General features: G+C 31.7%; 2 protein-coding genes and 1 non-coding gene across 3 annotated transcripts; 1 reads left to right on the top strand and 2 right to left on the bottom strand.

Annotated features, from left to right (window-relative positions):
* Positions 1–4,474: 4,474 nt before the first annotated feature.
* TRNAL-CAG lies at positions 4,475–4,555 on the bottom strand. Its single transcript has one exon. It is a non-coding gene; the product is annotated as a tRNA-Leu (tRNA).
* Positions 4,556–6,006: 1,451 nt separating this feature from the next.
* On the bottom strand, positions 6,007–15,901 carry LOC124918745 (thyroid adenoma-associated protein homolog). The gene is made up of 4 exons (XM_047458786.1): positions 12,620–15,901; positions 11,322–11,581; positions 8,941–9,495; positions 6,007–8,155 (listed from the first exon to the last, which is right to left on the bottom strand). Exons 1-4 carry the CDS (start codon positions 15,857–15,859, stop codon positions 6,094–6,096), a joined length of 6,117 nt encoding a protein of 2,038 aa, XP_047314742.1. The 5' UTR covers positions 15,860–15,901; the 3' UTR covers positions 6,007–6,093.
* A 3,143-nt stretch (positions 15,902–19,044) lies between these two features.
* Positions 19,045–20,151, top strand: LOC124930370 (protein FAR-RED IMPAIRED RESPONSE 1-like). The gene has a single exon (XM_047470723.1). It carries the CDS (start codon positions 19,045–19,047, stop codon positions 20,149–20,151), a length of 1,107 nt encoding a protein of 368 aa, XP_047326679.1.
* The last annotated feature ends 346 nt before the right edge of the window (positions 20,152–20,497 follow it).

The following is a 20,497-nucleotide window of genomic DNA, read 5'->3' as shown; positions in this document are numbered from 1 at the left end:
TTTCATTTGTTTACACAATTACATAATTTTTGTTTAATAAAACTTATATTAACACGTGTATATTAGTTTTGAAAGACGGATAACAATCATATATAATATCATGGTTTAATTGTTGAAAAGTAACCTCCTATAGTCGTGTCTTTATAGTCATGAGTTATACTCGAAACCATTTATAAAAATATAGTTAGAAAACTTAATTATTGAAAAAAAAGATAGTTACTTATAACTATAAGTTATAACTAAATTATATATATTTTAAATTTTAACCATGACCGGTCGGTCGGTTTGACGGTTCGACTCACTAAACCGAGTAAAAACCGTTGTGTTCGATTTGACCATTTTATAAACCATCAGTTATTTGATTCGGTCGATTCGGTTTATCCCAATTTAGGCGATTCTTCTAGTTTTATTTACAATAAAAGTTCGATTATAGAATGGTATTGATTTATTTTAACATTTATATTTAAATTTTAAAATGTTGGAGTAACTCATTTGGTTAGAACTTGTGCTCGTCAACCACAAGGTTGAAGGTTCAATCCTTCCTTTAGTGTTTATTCTTTTTTTCTAATGTCTTTTCCCCGAAAAATAAGATGTTGAGGAATGACAATTTTGAGAAAGTATAGATTCCGAGCTAAACTTCTCCCGACAGATCCTACTTCTAGCGTTTATTGTATAGATTCCGAGCTAAACTTCTCCCGACAGATCCTACTTCTAGCGTTTATTCTTTTATAATATTTTCCTTGTCGACAGATCCTACTTCTAGCGTTTATTCTTTTATAATATTTTCCTTGTGTTATATGTTCCAACGACACTTTCATGTTCAAAACATTATTCGATCAAAACATTATTCGAGTGAGTAGGTAATGCATTGATTCTTTTTGAGCTCCCACCCTTGATTTTGATGTTAGGTGCAAGACACATTCTAGGAATGTATAAAATCCGAGCTCTACTTCTCTCATGTTCTTAAGACCTTCCAAACCATAAATAACGAGAAAGCTTTGAAAATGGAAGTCAATAAGATTTAACCCTTCTTTTAGAATTTATTCTATTTTTTTAAACTTCTTTTTCCTAGAAGAGTAAGATGTGCACTCTACTTTTATTATTTCAACGACACTTTCGTGATCAAAACATGAGTGAATATGTAATTTCAACGACACTTTCGTGATCAAAACATTATACGAGTGAATATGTAAGACACTGCTTCCTTTTGAGTGACCAACCTTTATTTAGATGGTGGGTGCAAGACAAATCCCTACTTCTAACGTTTATTCTCTTATTTTAAACTTCTTTTTCTCGGAAGAATAATATGTGTACTCTCCTCTTATTATTTTTTCTCTATATATAAGTTTTAACTACACTTTTGTGTTCAAAAATATTATCTTAATGAGGAGGTAATGCTAGATTTTATAAACCAAATTTAATAATAATATTTTATATAAACTTTAAATATACATTAAATGATAAACAAGGGATTTGAGATGATAGATCAATTGAATTACTAGAAGCGGAACATACCTTTAATTTCCATTGCTCTTGATTGTCCTTGGTATGAATTTCGGCTGATGGATCTTCCAATCTAGCACAAACCCTTAACTTCATTTTGGGATTTCTCACTCTGTGAATCCTCTCCGTATATGGGGAGACAAGAGAGATGTTTTACTTACTGAATGTCGTAACCCTACTAATATCAATCGACATGTATTAAGTCCAATGGGCCTAATCCAGTGTAGCGCTGTGTAAATTGGGGACCATAACCATCTTTTTTTAGATTTTGGTTATTTATAAATCAACTCCTCATAGATATTTAAATAACTCTTTGATCTCGACGCATTTATTCTATAACCTACGTATCCCATAAACCTCCTGAATACCGTATTTGATCACTTTAGTTTAAGTTTATTACATAATAGCTCAACACTATAAATATTGCATTAAAGACCCAATAATTATTGAATTAATTATACCAACAAGTAATGTATTGCTTTCTTTTGAATGATAACCCTTTATTTAGATGTTGCGTGCAAATGGATAGACTCTTAGCTCAACTTCTCCCATATTCTTAAGAGCTTCCAAACCATAAATACGTTTAAACTTTGAAATGGAAGTGAATAAGTATTTTCATGCAAAGTATTCATCTATATTAAAAGAAATGTGTAAAAACTTGTATCCATAAACTCTTGTTCATCTTACTGTTTTTGAACTAAAAAAAATACGAATCAATGATACATAAATTTTGTTTTGAAAAACTTATATCATCCAATGTATAACTTTGAGAAACAAATAACAATTATATATATGTTATGGTTTAATGATTGAAAAATCATGTCATGAGTTCGAATATTCATTTTTTAACCATTTATAAAACAATGGTTGAAAATATAGAAAAATGAAGAGGAAACTAAGGTTGTTGATCCTCAAACACGTAAAACTGAAGCAGCAAAAAGTAATGACAAAATCCCTGAAATTCTGAAGAAGAATACATTTTATCATGTTAGTACGAGTTCATATAAAGGAAAATTAAACAATGTGAGTAGACAATCATCATCATCTACTTCAATTCAATCTCCCTTCATGAAGAACGAGAGAAGAAGGGGACATAGAAGAAGGCAATATGGTCAAAAAGTATGGAGACAACATAGGTTGGGATAGTTAGATTATAATCTTTGTTCATTGTAATATGTGTTTTTAATGTGATTTGACTGCTATCATTCAAAAACTTTTGGGTTTTTTTGTTTGTTATTTTACAATCAAAATTATGATTTGTCTAATTTTGATTATTTACCCATACATTTTTTGAATTTCTTAATGAAATTGTGTTAAACTGTTTAAAAAAAAATCAATAATATATATATATATATATATATATATATATATATATATATTATGGTTCTTTGCATTTGAAAACTCACTATCCTCTTGATCATGAGTTCAAATATTCATACTTAGACCATTTATAAAAAAATGTTGAAACTTAATTATTAAAAAATATGTATGTATAAATTAAAAGTTGTAACTAATAAATTTATATATATTAAATTTTAATTTTAATCATGATTGGTCGGTTTACAGTCAACCGTCACTAAGCCAAACAAAACCGTTGGATTCGATTTGATCATTTTATAAACAGTAGGTTATTTGGTTTTGTCGATTCGGTCTAGCCTGGTTCAGTTGGTTTTGACAGTTATACCAGTATTTAGTTACAACCCAATGTTGGTAATAAATAATAGAATAAAATTAGATTCTTTTTTTTATAATGTTTATATTTAAATTTCCAAATGTTGGAGTAGCTCAAATAATTAGAGTGTGTGGTTGTTAATCACAAGATTGAAGGTTCAATCCATTTTTTTCTTTTTCTCGGAGGAATAATATGTGTAATCTCTTTTTATTCTTTTTGCTCTATATACATTCTAACAACACTGTCATGTTCAGAGCCCTTCTTCTAAACATCTTTTTCCTTTTATTATTTTTCTTCTATATACGTTACAACAACATTTTCATGTTTCATAGTATTATCATAGTTAGTAGGTAAGACACAACTTCTTTTTGAGCACCCACCATTTATTTAGATATTGGGTACAAGAGAGATCCCAAGAAATTAAACTCTTCGCCCATGCAAAATATTTTCTTCTATCAATACAAAGTATCTCGAGCTCATCTATATTTAAAGAAATGTGTCAAAGCCTGTATCCATAAACCATTGTTCCTCTTATGAATTTTGATCTCAAAACAAAAAAAAAAGAATGTTTTTTCGAACAACTATACATAAATTTGTTTTGAAAAATTTATATCAACAAATTCATAATAGCTTTGATAAGCAAATAACAATTATAAATATGTTATGGTTTAATGGTGGAAAACTCATGAGTTTGAGTATTAATACTTGGAATATTATAAAAAAAATGTTGAAAATTAAACTTAATTATTAGAAAAATAGAATTCGAAAATACTTTTATGTTCAGAGCATTATCCTTGTGAGTAGGTAACACATTACTTCCTTTTAAGCACTCACCCTTTATTTAGATGTTGGGTGAAAGAACATCCAGGGAAAGTATAAACTCTTAGCTCAACTTATGCTCTTAAGATCTTCCAACCCACCCATAAATACTAAGAAAGTTTTGAAATGAAAATCATTAAGTATTTTCATTCAATTGTCTTCAACTAAGTATCTCCTCATCTATATGAAAAGAAATGTGTCAAAGCTTGTATACATCAAACTTTGTTCATTCTATGATTTTTGAGCTCAAAACAAATACAAATACACATGCTTATTGAGATGATAACAAATGATGTGTAAATTAATTAGCAAGGGAAGATCTAGTTAATATAATTACATAGCAGACAAATGCAAGGATCTGGTTGTTTAGGTTTGTAACAAATTTTGTGTAAATTAATTAGCAAAGTGAAGATCGATCTAGTTAATATAATTACATAGTAAACAAATGCTGAAAAAGCAAATAGAAATTCAAAAAATATATGTCAAGAATGGGATTTGAACCCATGCCCTTTCGGACCAGTACCTGAAACTGGCGCCTTAGACCAACTCGGCCATCTTGACTTTTGTTATAAATAATTTACATATATTCAATTGACATAAAAGATATTAAGTCTTCTAATTTAATTTCTTCAAACGTTTAGATGAACAATTAAAAATATATTAATTTAATATATGACATAGTACAATAAAAGAAACTATATTTGAAATTTTGAAAATATTATTTAGAAAAGAATATTTTATATTTTTTTATTAGTAGAACCGATATCTATTAATACTCATTTAAGAAAGATTTTATAATATCTATATATATATATAATGATGCTTAATTTTTAAAGTGTCCGGATTGCCGGGTCGAGAGCTGTGGTTAATTTGGATATATGTGAGAGTAAATAGATATTTGGATCAGATTGTGGGTTGACCCGCCCATAAAATTTTACCGTAATATTTTTTCACGATTTTTTATATTATTACTCGTGCAAATGCACGTGATACATGCTAGTTAGTGATAGAGTTTATTAAACAACTCCACCTAAACAAATCACAAATAAATAAATAAAAATTCAAACAAAAATCTTAATGGTATCATAATAGGATTAGAAATGAATAAATATTTTCTCATCACAATTCATGACTGAACTAAAGTTTTCTCACAAACTTCCTTAAAAAAATAAGATAGCAGAATACTATGAAATAAAATTTGATTATATTTATGGAGATTACCCACACATGAAAAAATGAAAAAGTCTTCAAATTGAATTATAAAAACTTCAATTTTTACTTTTTTTTTTTTCCACGAGTATTCGGATAAAATTATGTTAGAATAAATTAGAGTGATAATCAACCCAGAATAAAAAAAACATGTATCAAATGCGTAAAATTTGAAAAAATTACAACATAAATCCTCTTAAACAGTATATAGATGGCAACTCATTTTAACTTAAATACAATATGTTTATGTTTTATAATAAAAAGAAAAATACAAATTAATAATATATATTTTATGTCTTGTTTGTTTCTGTGTTATTTTTAAATGACTTTGTTCAAATTTGTTCATTAAAATAAGTTATTTGAATAAAAAGTCATTCAGAGTATAAACAAATTGTTAAAAAAAAAATGATTTTTGATATTTTAGTTAATTTGAAACTAATTAGATCATGTGATAGCATCAATTAGCAGCAGAAAGAGATAATACCTTCATTTTAACTGCATATTCAATAGCACCGGTTATGAACCCAAAAATCACCGGTTATGAACCCAAAAATACCGGTTATGAACCCAAAAATAACAAGAAAGAGAGCACCGTCTACTCATACTCTCAACTAAAATTTAAATCATCTTTGTTAACAATGAAACTCAAATCTATCAATTTTTTTATAAACCTCACGTAACATATTTTAACTTAAAACGATTTTAATTAGAATTAAATATAAAATCTATTAAGTAAAACTTTTTCTTGACTGTTAAAACAGACAAGTGTGAATTAATCTTATGGTCAAATAACATCAATAAAGTTATACAAAAAATGTGCTCAACAATTTAGCCAAATAAAGAGACATCCTTACAAATGTAGAAGAAGATTCAACAATTCCTATAACTCATCATTTATCTACCAAAAAATAAGGATCAAATCCATCCCAGTTTGTTCTTCCAACAACCGATCTCCCATGCCTCTTAACCACATTCGAATACAACCCAAGAATCAAAGGATTCTTCAAAAACGGATCGATAATCTCTCCAAGTTCAACAACATCATCCACCAACAACAAAAACTCCTCACTTTCAGGATAACATTTCAAAACCGCGCCAGAAACAGCGTGGAATCCAAGTAGGTTACCATATAACGGAAGAAACACATCCTTATGGTTTCCAACTCCGCCGATCCAATTATCCAAACTCTTTCCGTGTTTGTCAAGACGATCGTGCGAAAACCCTATTACCCGATCCAAGAATTTCGATCTCCATTCTGATAAGAATAATCTGCCAGATTTTTCATCTGACAATATCTTTGAAATCGGTAGCTTCTCCAAATGATAACAACATAACTGACATATCAAAAGCTTCTCTTCGTGATGATTATCAATCTCCTTGTCGAAAACCCTTCTAACAAGATCTCCGTTTTGTACAATATAACTCGCATCCTTGAGAACACACTCGCATAGAAAGTTATAATATGGAAGCCAGTTATCGAAATTCGACGATAAATGCTCAAAGCACATCTCGATCACTTTTTCTACTTGGGAAGGAACAGAAACTGTTATTGAATGTTTTGAACTAAAGCACTTCTGAACGTCGTTGGCGAGCTTTGTTCTCAAATTGACATCTTCATCTTCCATAAGCTTTATGGCGATATACCATAAATCTAGCAATTTGAGCGCGTAGCGTTCGTCGAACGTCGTCGCGTTTTTGAGTAAATCAGACGCCACCAACGATTCCGCAACCGCTTTCCGCATGTTCACAGGCTCCGACGAAGAACTGTGTTGTTTGATTAGTCCGACGTAAAATTCTATATACTCGTGTAAGCTTTTCGCGTTTACACAATTGTCGGATCTTGTGAATAGAAACGAGAAGCGTTTTGCGCATAATCCCATGCAACAAACGATTGTTTCTCGGGTCTTGGCATATCGGGTCGAATTGTACAATGAAACTAGATTGTTCCAAAACGTTGTCAATGAATCGTAATCCTGTAGAAATTCTTGTTTCAAGTTCAAAGAGAAAATGATTTTCAGAATATAACAAACGCATTTCCGATTCTTCTCCGTCGCTAAAAGATCAATAAGGATTTCCAGAAGGTCAGTACCGATCCAATTTGAGAAGTCGTTTCCGACAGTATGATCATGATTTCTAATGTAGAGGAGAAGCCACTTCAATGTCGCGGTTCGAACTTCATATAAAGTGTTCGTCATTAAAAACGATAGCATCGAAGTCTCTTGAGAAAAACAATTCAAATACGAATTTGTTGCTTGCTTGTGCAATTCGACCACAGTCGGATCGTAAGAACTTTTCCTGCTCGGATCGAAACATTCTGAAGATAAATCCCTAAGGAGATTACATATGGGAAGGGTACTTTCTTCTTTCGAGCATGTCCTTGCAATATTAAGCATGTGATCAAGCACATTGAGGAACGAACTATTGAGAGTTGGACAAGGGCAAGATTTCCTACTACCCAACCAAGACTTACTGCCAACGACTGCGAACAAATCGACTATTATCCGATCTTTCTTTGTGAAATCGACAATTTGACGACAATTAATATCCAGAAGAGAGATTAGCTGGAGAAGTGTGCCGTGGATTGAATTGAAGGAAGGAAGAGTTTGATTTTCTCCATTAGGTAACTCTAGTGCGATATTGAGTAGGACGGAGTGCAGTTTCTCATTAGAGACTAGGCCAATTAAAGCTCTTGACGCGAGAACGCGAACTCGGTGGTTGTTTTGGATGGAACATTTTCTTATGAAAGGCATGAATAGGAAAGGATCTAAGGAGTCTCCGGTTTCAGTTGTGATGGAGGAAGGTTTTAATCGCGATAATAGAATTAGCATTGGGCATAAGCTGGGGTGGACATGGTTGGCTAAGTTTGAGCCTGGATGTCTTGAGGACTTGTCGCTAAGAAGCTCTGTAGCGACTTTTAGTTCGTCCAGGAAAAATGTATGCAACAATGGGTACCTACATTAAGAGAAACAAAAAAAGATTGAATTACTCATCAATCCAGAATTAGTTATTGGAAGCTATTTTTTCAATTTGATCATGAATAGAAAAATCTACAATAATCTGTTCATAACCGTGAATTAAATCTCAGTAACAAATGAAGCAAAAAATACACTATAATTTGAACTATGATCTAAAAAATAACAGTGTAATACCAAATGAAGCAACAAAAATCACACTATAATCTTGATCATGATCCAAAAAATGACCTAATCATAAAGAACACTTTCAATTTTAGCTTTGGTGATTGTGACAAAATACCTGTTTTAGAATAGATTATTGTAGTACTTTAAATAATTAACAATTGTCAAGTGTTAGATATGTTGAATGGAATAAAACAAAATTCTACTCTTTTGATTTCTTCTTTGTCTTGAGGATTCTTCTCTTCTCATCCCCCTTCCTTAAATAGAATTATTGTATCAAATGATTTAATTCTGTATCAGAGTATTAATGTGTGACACAAGTCTAGGAGCTTGGAGAACCCTAGCATTGAGGAACATAACTCCGATACTAAACTTAACCAGTATAACTTCAGCCAAACTAGTCTCTCAACTGTATGATTGCTGACATATAAAACTGTGGGAATTTCAAGGAGTGGTTTTGATATATTATTCTCATAATACGATTGCACCTTAAATCACTTAAATCTTTCACCTAACTTATTCTATTATATCTAGAAATTAAATTAGAGAATAATACTATAAAAACAAAGATAAGCTATAATGTTACGCAAAGAAGTGTACCTGTGAAAAAATTCAAGGCCGGTCAATGCACGTCTTGCAGATACTCTTTTCTGTACATTAAGGAATCCGACCATGCGACGAACCAGAGCAGTATACGCAAGACAGGCACTGTTCCTAACCTCCCAATAGGAAGAAGAGAAAGATCGTATAGAGATTATCATTGCCTCAGCAGAAAAGCCTGATGTATCCGTTGATAGGTTGGTATCATTGAAAGCAGCTCTCAGGATATTAAATGCATGAACTGTGGGAACCACACCCTCATCGCGAATTTTTGAGTTTATTCCATTAACATGTATGTCGGATGACTGAGTGGAGACATTTATTTCATTGGATATATCAGATAAACCTGTGTATGATCTCACAGCTAAATCTAGCAGCCACCTTAGTGCCTTAGGAAGGAGCCTTTTTGGTGTACCTTCCGGCTCTGACAAGAAAAGAGCAATGAATGCTGCCGGAATACCTGCACTTCTCCTCAATAAGTCATCAACTGTTTGTTCCTTGGCTATAGTTCTTTCCATAAGCTGATCCATCCAAGATTCAGTCAATTTACAAAGTCTGGCAAAATAAAATGAAATAAGTCACCAGCAAAAAATATGATCGATGAAGAACTCTGGGACAATAAACAGAGAAAAATTACTTCTATTGCCAATTCCTGATTAATGATTATTATTTTCCCTTGAAACAGCTTATTACCTTGCTTTCTCATTTGAATATAATGATAGCATAGGGTATCTCTCACAGACTCACAGTAGTATAATCATAAGTCATGTAAAGTATTCGAGCTTGTTTAGGGTCTTTTTTGAAATAAACCATATTTTTTGGGAAAAAATATTGTTTGATAAAAAAGTAGATTATTTGGTGTAAATGAATAAAATATTTTTTTATTTAATTCTATAATATTTTATAAAAGATAAAGTTAGGGTATTTTAGTTGATGATTTGAATAAATTAATCAAAAAAGTGATTGTGAAATGAAGTGAAATTTTAGGGTTAATTATTATAATAAGTAAATAGGTATTAGGGAAAGAATTGAGGAAATAGACTGCATTAAGATGAGAATATGAATGCCCAATGGCTAGGAGGGAGATTGAGACATTACAGCAATATTCAAGCATCCCTATTACATCACCTAGCTACAGTTAAGTACTGAAAATAACTAAATTGCATATTTAATCTTAGCCTTCCATTGCCATTCAACCTAACGTCGGATATCAGCTATCTCTGTCTTCCAGAGGGTTTCTATTAAAAAAACTAAAACATTTCAAGTCCCATTAATAATCCAACTACCCTATATATTTTTTTAAATGTTATAAAAAGATATGATCCATAAAATGAAGTTAGGGTATTTTATTTGATGATTTGAATGATTCGATGCATAAGATGGTTGATAACGGGTTATTTGGATTAAATCTAAATAACCATTCAACAAACATGGCCTTCATAATCCACCCAAAGTCAAAGAAAAGTTTTTTCCCTCTTTATTAAGAAAGATAATTTTTATGAAGAACAAAGATTGACATCACAGAAATAAGAAGAAAAAGTATAATAAAAGAAATTTGACAGGAGATCAAGTCTAAGACACTTTGCTAGTTCGAAAGAATGTATGGATGATTTCGAAGAGAACCTATATGTTTACATTTCTTATTTTATCATCCTGTAAAGATTCGTCACAATGAGTCTGTGAGGAATTTCGTTATACTCGAACAGGATAGAGAAAGATGAGACAACAGAGAAAGGAGAAATGACTATAGATAGATAAAGCATAGAGAACCAGACCTCAGTAATTGCAATCATAACTAATTGTAGTCTTCTAGATTTCTAAATATATAAAACTTTTGTTTAACTGCTTGGCTGCCAAGTCTGTTAGTTACATTGGTTGCAACTGGCCTTGAGGTAGTTATTTAGTTAGTATCTAGGGTTATTCTCCCATACATTCTACTTCATACATGTTATTGTGTACTCTCCTTATTTACTCGGGGCAGAGTTCTTTAACTCTACATCTGCTCCATTCACTATCAAATTTATTTCCTTACGTTCTTTCAAAATAAGACAAAACCAAGTGTCTAAAAGACAGCCACTAAATCCTGCATAACCCAATGCATAGTTGCATAACCATAGCAAAGTACTTCTTCCTTGTGCAACGATATTCAAAACTTGTATTGAATCCTCAGTAAGAACAGTAGGTACAAGATCAGGAAGTTATTCCATTGGGAAACATAGTAAAACCTTCACAATCTTAAACCAAGTTAAATTTTAAGTTAAGACACATAATAAAATCATTAAAGTATGATTTATTCATTTAAGCAAGAGCAGCAAGCTTGTAACATGGAGATTCGAACATACTCTCCATAAAATCAAATGCAATGAACAACAATAATGTACCTTGGATCATTTGAACAGAGTAAACGGTTGCATAGAGCAGTAAATCCAGCCCTGGTCTTGTCAATGGCACCATTATGCTTCATTTTCAAAAGGACTTCGAGGAAGTGGTTCCCAATTGTCTCTAGTTGTTTTAGATTAAGGACAGAATCAGAAGACTTGAGTGAATCACCATCATCAACAGATACTGGTCCTTGACTATTCCACCCATCTGAAGTGGGCAAAGGAATTTTCCTTATTATTGTTCCTAAGAGAAGACTTATCTGAAAACAAAAGTACACACACACATTATAAGAAGACTGATTTTTTTTTTTTTAATAATAAGTGGCAGTGAAAAAGAGATCCTACAGTTGATTCAATCTATGCAACCAGAAGAAAACTGATATAAAATATGCACCAACACAAAGAAATTCTGTAAAATCTAGCAGTAACAGATGGCCTATTTGGAAATTGGTAGTTTATCACAATCTCATTCGAAAATCATCATATTAAAAATTGAAAGTGATTTGTTGTCGTTTGGTATAAGATTTTTTTGGGATTTGATCAAGATTATAGTGACTTCATAATCCAAATTATAGTGTGATTTTAGCTTCATTTGGTATGAAGATTATTTTATGTATCATGATCCAAATTATTTTTTTACAAACATAATAAATATAGATTTTTTCGGATAATGATCCGCATAAAAAAATGCAATAACAAATAGGCTCATTATAAAAGACAGTTTCCATATACAAATAAAATTTGAAAAAAGCTTTAAAAATGCATGATGATCAAAAGAACACGGCAAATCACTAAAGTTTTCTTTTGAAGCAATTGTTTATGATGTATTGGAACTAAAGGAATACAAGTGCAAGTATCAAATCTGAAACATGGAAAAAGTATCCAAATGCATATAGTGGGGATTGGAGAGCCCAAGCAAGAGAATTCACAAAATGAAAGATAGAAATTTCAATGATAAAAATTGTTTGAATTGTTCAGAGATTTTGTTTTGATTTGTTTTGATTAAATATAGTATCTCAAAAATGTTTGGATAACTATGATAAAAATATTATAGTGCCGTTTGGTTGACTTTTATTAATAAAATAATATGGCTTTACACCAAAAAGAAAGACAATAGCCTATTCAGGAACAAGTATTGTATTATAATCATCGTCAATGGCAATCAAATTGGAAAATCGCCAAAGTAAAAAGTGAAAGTGATTTTTCTTTATTTGGTCTAAATTCTTTTTGTCTTATTTTTATCACATTGACAAATTTCAATAACAAAACAGCCCATTGAATTTCCAGTAATGAATTACCTCTTTCATAGCAAGCCAGCAACCAACCATGACAATCTGCTCCATAGGTCTAGAATCCTGCTCCGACTTTGAGTTTTCAATCACACACTCCGAAGAAGACAAAGAAACGCCCATCTCATCAGGAATGTCAGGCAAGAAAACATCATCTTCACCCAAGTCATCCATATCACCAGGCAAATACCAAGCATCTGCAGAAACTACCCAAAGTGCCATTGATGTTATCCGCGTGATTAGACTCAAGAGCTTCTCCAGCACAATCTTCATCTCACTTATATTACATAGGATAGTGCTAGAACCCCACTCCAGTTCCTCGAACGTGTATCGAAGAGTGAGCAATATCCCATGAACAAAGCTATTTTTGCATGATTCAGCAAGATCATTCTCTGCCTTATCCACAGTCATACGAAGCCAGTCAAGTAATGATCTAATATACTCTACCACAGGGGATTTTCCATGATTGTTTACGTCAATCTCATTACAAGAAGGCCTAACAATCCAACCAAGCTCGATCACATATTTCCTGAATACGAGCCTCAGTGTTAAAGCTCCTGCATCACATTCTCTCACACGAGGACTGCATATTAGTTGCTTAGCCCACGTTATTACTTCTTTGACCGCATCTAAGCTAGAGATTCCAGGAAGTGGCGTCGGAAAATGTAACAAAATTCGAAAAGAATTTTCTCTCAACCGATCCCAACTGTCAACAATTGAACCAACCAATAGTAATGTTGAATCAGGCGATGTAAGGCATTCGCTGTAAGGATAAAGCGAATCGCATTTCCCTTCTAGAGAAGGCAAAATAGGCCAAAGGTTAAACATAACCAATATAAGTTCCATAGCCATTATTTTTCTTTCATATGGAGCAGAAGGGTAGCAAGAGAAAAATAAAAAAGAACTCAACCACTTCATAAAAGAAAAGAGATCCTCTGCTCTGTTAACAGTTTCGTCACCATTATTGAAGGAAGATAGAGGCTTCCATTTCCCCTGCTTAATTTGCCTCTCCAATGCAGTATTTACCCGTGAGCAGAACTTCCTAAACAAGCTTGTCCATTTCATTTGAAAAGCAGTTGAGCTACACCTCATGTTTAATGGAACAGCCTCTTTCATCAGTGTGAGTTCTAAACCGGATGGGAGGCTAGCAGTTTTAGGATTTAATAATAGGGATTCAGCTGCATCTATACGGAGTGATTCATCAACATGTGTTAGAGCCATTAGTAACCACTTAACTAGGATCTTTATCTTCACCCCCTTGATGTAAAAAGAAACAAATTCACTTGTTGAGCAATTAGTATACCAGTCAATATCCCCCTCAATCAGTGCAAGTAAACGAGAAACCTTGAGCAAAGAAACTGAAACAGCCACTTGTTGTTCTTCTGTCAGATGCAAGTTGACATGGTTTATCTCAGGATAGGTCAATTCAGACTCTTCTCCATCTAACCTGATCGAAATAAAAGCAAGCATGGGAAATATGGCATCCACATCAAGCTCAAGCAAAACTGGCAAAGCATACGTGTTCAAATTTGACCGAAGCTTAGAACAGTCTGAAGCAAGACCAAACAATAGAGGAGGCAAACAGTGATTCCTATATTCTGCATAACCATTTTCAATACCATGCTCACTCCAACACTCATTGCGCAAGATTTCAAGGAAACATTTCAAGAATGTAGTTGCAGCACAGCAAGCATCATCTTCCATGAATGCATCAGTTGTTTCGAACAACAATTTGGGGCGCATATCTAGTAAATCCTTTGCTCCTAACCTCTTTGTAAGTAAAGATAGAGGGATATATCTCCCCTTGCAATGTGGTCCCAAATGAAGCAATTTCGATGCAATTGACCTTAGGCCCAATTTTACTTTATCGTCACCTTCAGAACAGTGAAGGGCGTACTGAATTTCCAAGAAAAGATCGAAAATCATATGTGCTTGTTTGACAGTTTGGTTGAGGGGATCTTCGAGGTTGTTCCATATGATACTCAATATGCGGGCTACCATATCCTCTGAGATCAGACCATAATTTTCTGTAGGTTTTCCAACATCTGTTAATATTGAGGTCTTAATCTGTTGTAAGCAGATCTGCATCACGGTTAATGCATGGAAATTGGAATGGCTATCAGTACGGTTCTCACAGTAGTTGCAGAGCTCAGGCAAGATACCGTCATACAGAATGGTCCAAACTGAGTTGCTATTATCTAGTTCAGTTGAAAAGGCATTGCCATCTTTCAATACCACAAAACGAGCATTAAGCACAGTTCTCGAAATGGCAGTCAGAATCCCTCTTATTAACCAAAGTCTAATCGAGGGGGAAAGATCCTTTATTTCATAATATAGATTCCCCTTCAGTTTCTTCCCAGAGAAACCCATCGTACACGATTTTTTCTGATGAAAGATATCTTCCATGATAACCAAAGACAAGTCTTCAGGACTGAGAAAGAGTTGAAGAGCTGCACAGAAGCTAACTCCAGCAGCTACAAAGCAGTCCCTGGGAAATGCAGCAGATTTCAAAATGCTTAAAACCGTGGTCATTATCATATCTAGAATACTAAAAGCCTCTGGGATCAAACCACTGTCATAATCATGCGTTAAACAACTGAACCTCGATGGAAAACGCTGTAGCAAATAATAAATACAAGATAAAGCATCTTGACACTGCTCCAAAACAAGAGGGGAAGGTCGTGACCCATCATTGGCTTCAGAAACAACAGATTTCAGACCACAAACAATATCCATAGCAACCAACGTAGCACATTTCTCAACAACATCGACCAAGTAACCTAGCTTAGGCGAACCCATCATCGATAAAGCAACCCGAGACACACAAAACATTTTCCCTTTTCCATTTACACCACCGTACTCTTCAAACAATAACCTAAAGCAATCACCAACAGTGTTTGAAAATTTCGAATTCTTTGCTAGGACTGAAACTAAAGTCCTGTGCAAGGGATTAGAGTTTTCAAAAAATAGGATTTCCAAATAGAATCTAGAGGCCTCAGAAACTAAGAGTAGTTCTTGTCCATTAAGTAGTAACAAGAAGCTACTAAACTCTGAAGCTACCTTCTTGACATGGCCGATTTGAGCATAAGTTGAAGAAAGGGAGACAAGCTCTTTGAGAGAAGTGTAAAATTTCCCAGTAGATTCATCCATGGACTGTTGATCCAAAGATTCTATGTAGGACTGCGGAAATATGACGGCGCTGTAGGTGTAACGGTGGCGATGCTGCAAAGCTCGCCATTTTGCAGACATGATTGAATTCCTTCGTCCCTTCTCTTCTCTTCCTCTCTGAGAACAGAGGCGGCTGGCTGGCTCCGTCTTGTTCCTGTCGTCTCAGGCGGTCTTAATTCTTTTAAGGTTTAAACGTTAACCAAACCAATGTATTCAATTTATAAAATATGTCCCTGCATTTTATTTGTTTTACTAAATCTTGTTTTGATCTATATATAAGATTTTGGATTTTATTTTTAATTTATCGTATAATAATCATTCTAAATAACCAATTCATATTAAAATATTTGTAATTTACTTTAATTAAATTTTAACTCATTTTTATCAAACAATTCTTTAAAAAAAAACAACTCATTAAAAATTCAAGATCTAACCAGTTTAGAGTTTGTTTGAGTTTACTCTTATTCAAATTTAAGATTTTTATTTTTATGTATCAATTATTCAATTTATCAATTAAATATATATATATATATATATATTTTAAAAAAATCAATAAAAATTATCAAATAGAAACCGAAAATAAAAGAAAACATAAACATGTAAAATCAATTTAAAGTAAAATAGAATAAAACTAATAGCTTAACTTTGATTATTTAATTATTTATATTTTATTTTATTAGTCTTTTAGGAGATACTTGGTACGTGGTTTTTTTTACTCAGAATTGAGAAAAAGAATAAAATGAAGTGTTTGGTTGATGGGTTTTATTGAGAATAATGATTTGATTCCGGGATACTCATAAATACATCTTCTCTCTCATGATGTCCACTCTTTCACGTTCTTTCTCATAATTATAATTATAATATTATATATATTTTTTCTTTTATAATTATATTTGACGTTCTTTTATAATTAAAATAATAATAATTTTATTAATTTATTTATTAAAATAAATTATTTCAATTATTTAAATAATCTTGAGAAATTATTTAAAATAAAATATAATAAATAAAATAAAATATTTATACTAATTATAATAACTAACAATAATTAAAAAAATTATATAATTAATTTATATTTTATATATTAATAATAAAATTATAATAAATTAATTAAAATATAAAAAAATTAAAAAAAATAACAATTTTATATAAAATAAATATTTAAAAAATATTAGAAAAGTTAAATATAAAATATTTTAATAAAAAATATTATTAAAAATATTATGCAATGTTATAGTATATATTATTAAATAAAATATTATATTTAATTTGATTAATTATTAATATATAATATTTTAAAAATTTTATATATAAAAAATTGAATTGAATCATTCAACTATTTTTTTTATATGTATTTAAAAATATATATATATATATAATTAATATAATAAAATAGTAGATGTTTATATTTTATTAAATTAGGATATATTTCAATATTTTATATATTTTAAACAATTATAATATAAAAATAATAACATTTTGTATTTTTAATGAAATAAAATATAATAATAATAAATTAAAAATATTAATCTAATTTAATTACAAAATAATATTAATAATTTCTCTCTAATAAATCTAAACATTATCAATGGAATGGAAATATCCAAACGCTATCAATGAGATTAGGAATGATTAATATTCAAAACCAAACACGGTAGTTCTATCAATCATATCCATTCTCATTGCACAATCCACACATCTATCAATCTCATTCCTATTAGTATTTTTGATTTTAAATTCCATATATTTATCCATCCCATTCCTATTAGTATTTTTAATTTTAGTATTTTTGAATTTGACTAAAAAAAATTATCATTTATCACGTCTTATTATTCTAATCATTAAATTATTTAATTTATCAATTAAATTAGTACGAAAATCTAACAAAAACAAGTTGACGATGATAAAGACCAAGGTACAAAGAATTAAATTTGTTTTTTTTTTTAAATAATGAGAAATAGCAATACACTCTATCATTATGGTTATTAGCTTTCATCTTATTATTATAATCATCAAATTATTTAATTTATCAATTAAGATATTATCAACTTTATTTTTAAGATACATCAAGCCACTCTTCTTATAAAAAAACGGTTTTCAATATACATTGATTTTTAACATTCAAAACATATCACCAATTCAATTTTTCATTATTTATCTTACATAATTCAAATCATCAAAATTGTATTCCTGTTTAGATGGAAACTAAATCCTATTTATTTTTCTATCAAGTGATTCCTAGTGTCTTGTTGATCAATAGACAATAAATAAAAAGAGAAATGATACAAACAGCTACTGGGAGAGCGATTCTTCCAGCGACTGTCTACGTGGCCGGCCACGTAGGTAGGCCAAAAAAAAAAAAATATTAACCCAGAAGCACCTAGAAGCCCGCCATTAATTTCACATTTACCGCTCATCTCACCGCTCACTCTCTCACTCAAGATCATCATCTAATGATTCTAAAATCTCTAGCGCCTTCATCGTCTACGATTTCCGTCCAATTTCTGATCTCCGTCCGTTCTCCGTCGAATACGATTTTCGACCTCTCTCCATTCTCATCTTCGGTTGTCCGCTCTCTAGCGCCTTCATCGTCTGCAATTTCCGTCCGATTTCTAACCTCCGTCCGTTCTCCATCGACTACGATTTCCGACCTCCCTCCATTCGGTTGTCTGCTCCCTATCTCCCGCTTCCAGTTTGTAACCCCTGAATGTAGAGAGGTTTGTCCAAGTATCATTATTAATTGTTCAAGAAAATAGTGTAATGTCGTTATTTTCTCTGTTTTTAATAAGAGAAATGAACTGTATTTAGTTTTGTTCATAAACTATATATAACTGAAATGTCATGTTCTTTTAACTACAATGTCATATTCTTTCAACTATAATGTTATGTTTTTAACATTACAATGTCATGTCATGTTTTGCACTAAAATAAAATGTCTATTAAACTGCAGTTCATTTTAAAAAAATTGAATGTCATGTTTATTATTTCAAAACATGACATTCAAGCTTAATACAACATTAAAATTGACAATTTTCATTTTTAATATTTTTTTCATTTTTTGTATTTTGAATTTCGGTTACATTACACTTTCAATTGTAATGTCATGTTCTTTCAAATGCAATGTCATGTTCTTTCAACCGCAATGTTATGTTTTTAACACTGCAATGTCATGTCATATTTTTAATACTGAAATTTCTCTCTTATTCTTCAGCTTCATGGGTGAACCATCATCATCCCCTCCCAATGTTCAAATCCCCATTGTTGGCATGACTGTTGATTCTGAAAATGAACTTCGTGAGTATTCAATTGTGGAGAGAAGATTGGAAGTAAACGACGTAGCTGGAATACCTTTGTCAAAAACATTTCAATCTATTGTGGTTGAAGCTGGAGGATATGAGAATTTGAACTTTGATGAGAGAAGTTGTAGAAATTTTATTTCGAAAGCTAGAAGGTTGAGGTTAGGAAATGGTGATGCCGAAGCTTTTTGTCAATATTTCAACCGAATGCAAAGTAGATGTTTAAATTTTTATTATCTTTATGATCTAGACGAGGAATCCCGGATAAAGAATGTATTTTGGGCTGATGGTAGATGTAGGGCTGCTTATGAGTATTTTTCGGATGTCATAACTTTTGACACAACATATTTGACAAACCGCTATGACATGCCTTTTGCTCCCTTTGTCGGGGTTAATCATCATGGACAATCTATTTTGCTCGGATGTGGCTTACTATCTAGTGAGGATTCTGAGTCATTTATTTGGCTTTTCAAAGCCTGGTTGTCATGTATGCACGGACGTGCTCCAAAGGCAATAATCACTAACCAATGTCGATCAATGACCATTGCTATTGAAAAAGTATTTCCAAACACCAATCATCGTTTTTGTCTTTGGCATATCATGAAGAAACTCCCTACAAAGTTGGCTGCTCACGCTCAGTATAAAAGTATAAAAAAAGCATTGAAGAACATTGTCTATAACTCAATCACAATTGAGCAGTGTGAAAGGAATTGGATGAAAATGATAGAGAAGTTTGAATTGGAGGATAATGATTGGTTGAACTCTTTGCACGTACAACGATCTAAATGGATTCTTGTGTATGTTAAATGTCACTTCTGGGCAGGCATGTCAACATCGCAAAGAAGTGAAAGTATGAATGCATTTTGTGATGACTTTGTTCATTCGAAAACAACCTTAAAACAGTTTGTTGAGCAATATGATAGGGCACTAAAGAAAAATATAGAGAAGGAAAAGAAACTGGATTTTCAGTCTTTTAATTCCACCATTCCAATTGTTAGTGGTTATTCTTTGGAAAGACAATTTCAAAGTGTATATACTAACGACATTTTTAAGTTGTTTCAGAATGAAGTGACATGATTGATGTTTTGTGACACATCCATAATTGAAGACGATGGGAGAACTACAATATTTGGAGTAGTGGAGTCAATTTTGGGTACTAATGGAGAACATTTGAGGGATGTTTCATTCAAGGTACACTACAACCCTGTGGAGAGTTTTGTAAACTGTCAATGTCTAATGTTTGAGTATAGAGGGATTTTGTGTAGGCATATTTTGGCAGTTTTGAGAAGAATGAAAGTGAATCAGATGCCGGTGAATTATATATTGGATCGTTGGCGCAAAGATTTGAAACGAGGTTATCAAAGCATCACTAACATTTATGATTCAGATGTGTGTGATAGTCAAAGAAATCGTTATAACTATC

This window comes from Impatiens glandulifera, chromosome 1, assembly GCF_907164915.1.
Source record: "Impatiens glandulifera chromosome 1, dImpGla2.1, whole genome shotgun sequence".
NCBI classification, from domain to species: Eukaryota; Viridiplantae; Streptophyta; class Magnoliopsida; order Ericales; family Balsaminaceae; genus Impatiens; species Impatiens glandulifera.
Note: the sequence above shows the minus strand (reverse complement) of the source record. Positions and strands in the feature narration are given on the sequence as shown.

Bases quoted from the DNA above. Each gene is read 5' to 3' on its own strand.
- LOC124918745 (XM_047458786.1), bottom strand. From the start codon at position 15,859: ATGTCTGCAAAATGGCGAGCTTTGCAGCATCGCCACCGTTACACCTAC. The intron at 11,582-12,619 runs GTAATTCATTAC...TTTTGTTTTCAG, and splicing joins GCTGGCTTGCTATGAAAGAG to ATAAGTCTTCTCTTAGGAAC. The intron at 9,496-11,321 runs GTACATTATTGT...TTATTTTGCCAG, and splicing joins CTCTGTTCAAATGATCCAAG to ACTTTGTAAATTGACTGAAT.
- LOC124930370 (XM_047470723.1), top strand. From the start codon at position 19,045: ATGACTGTTGATTCTGAAAATGAACTTCGTGAGTATTCAATTGTGGAG.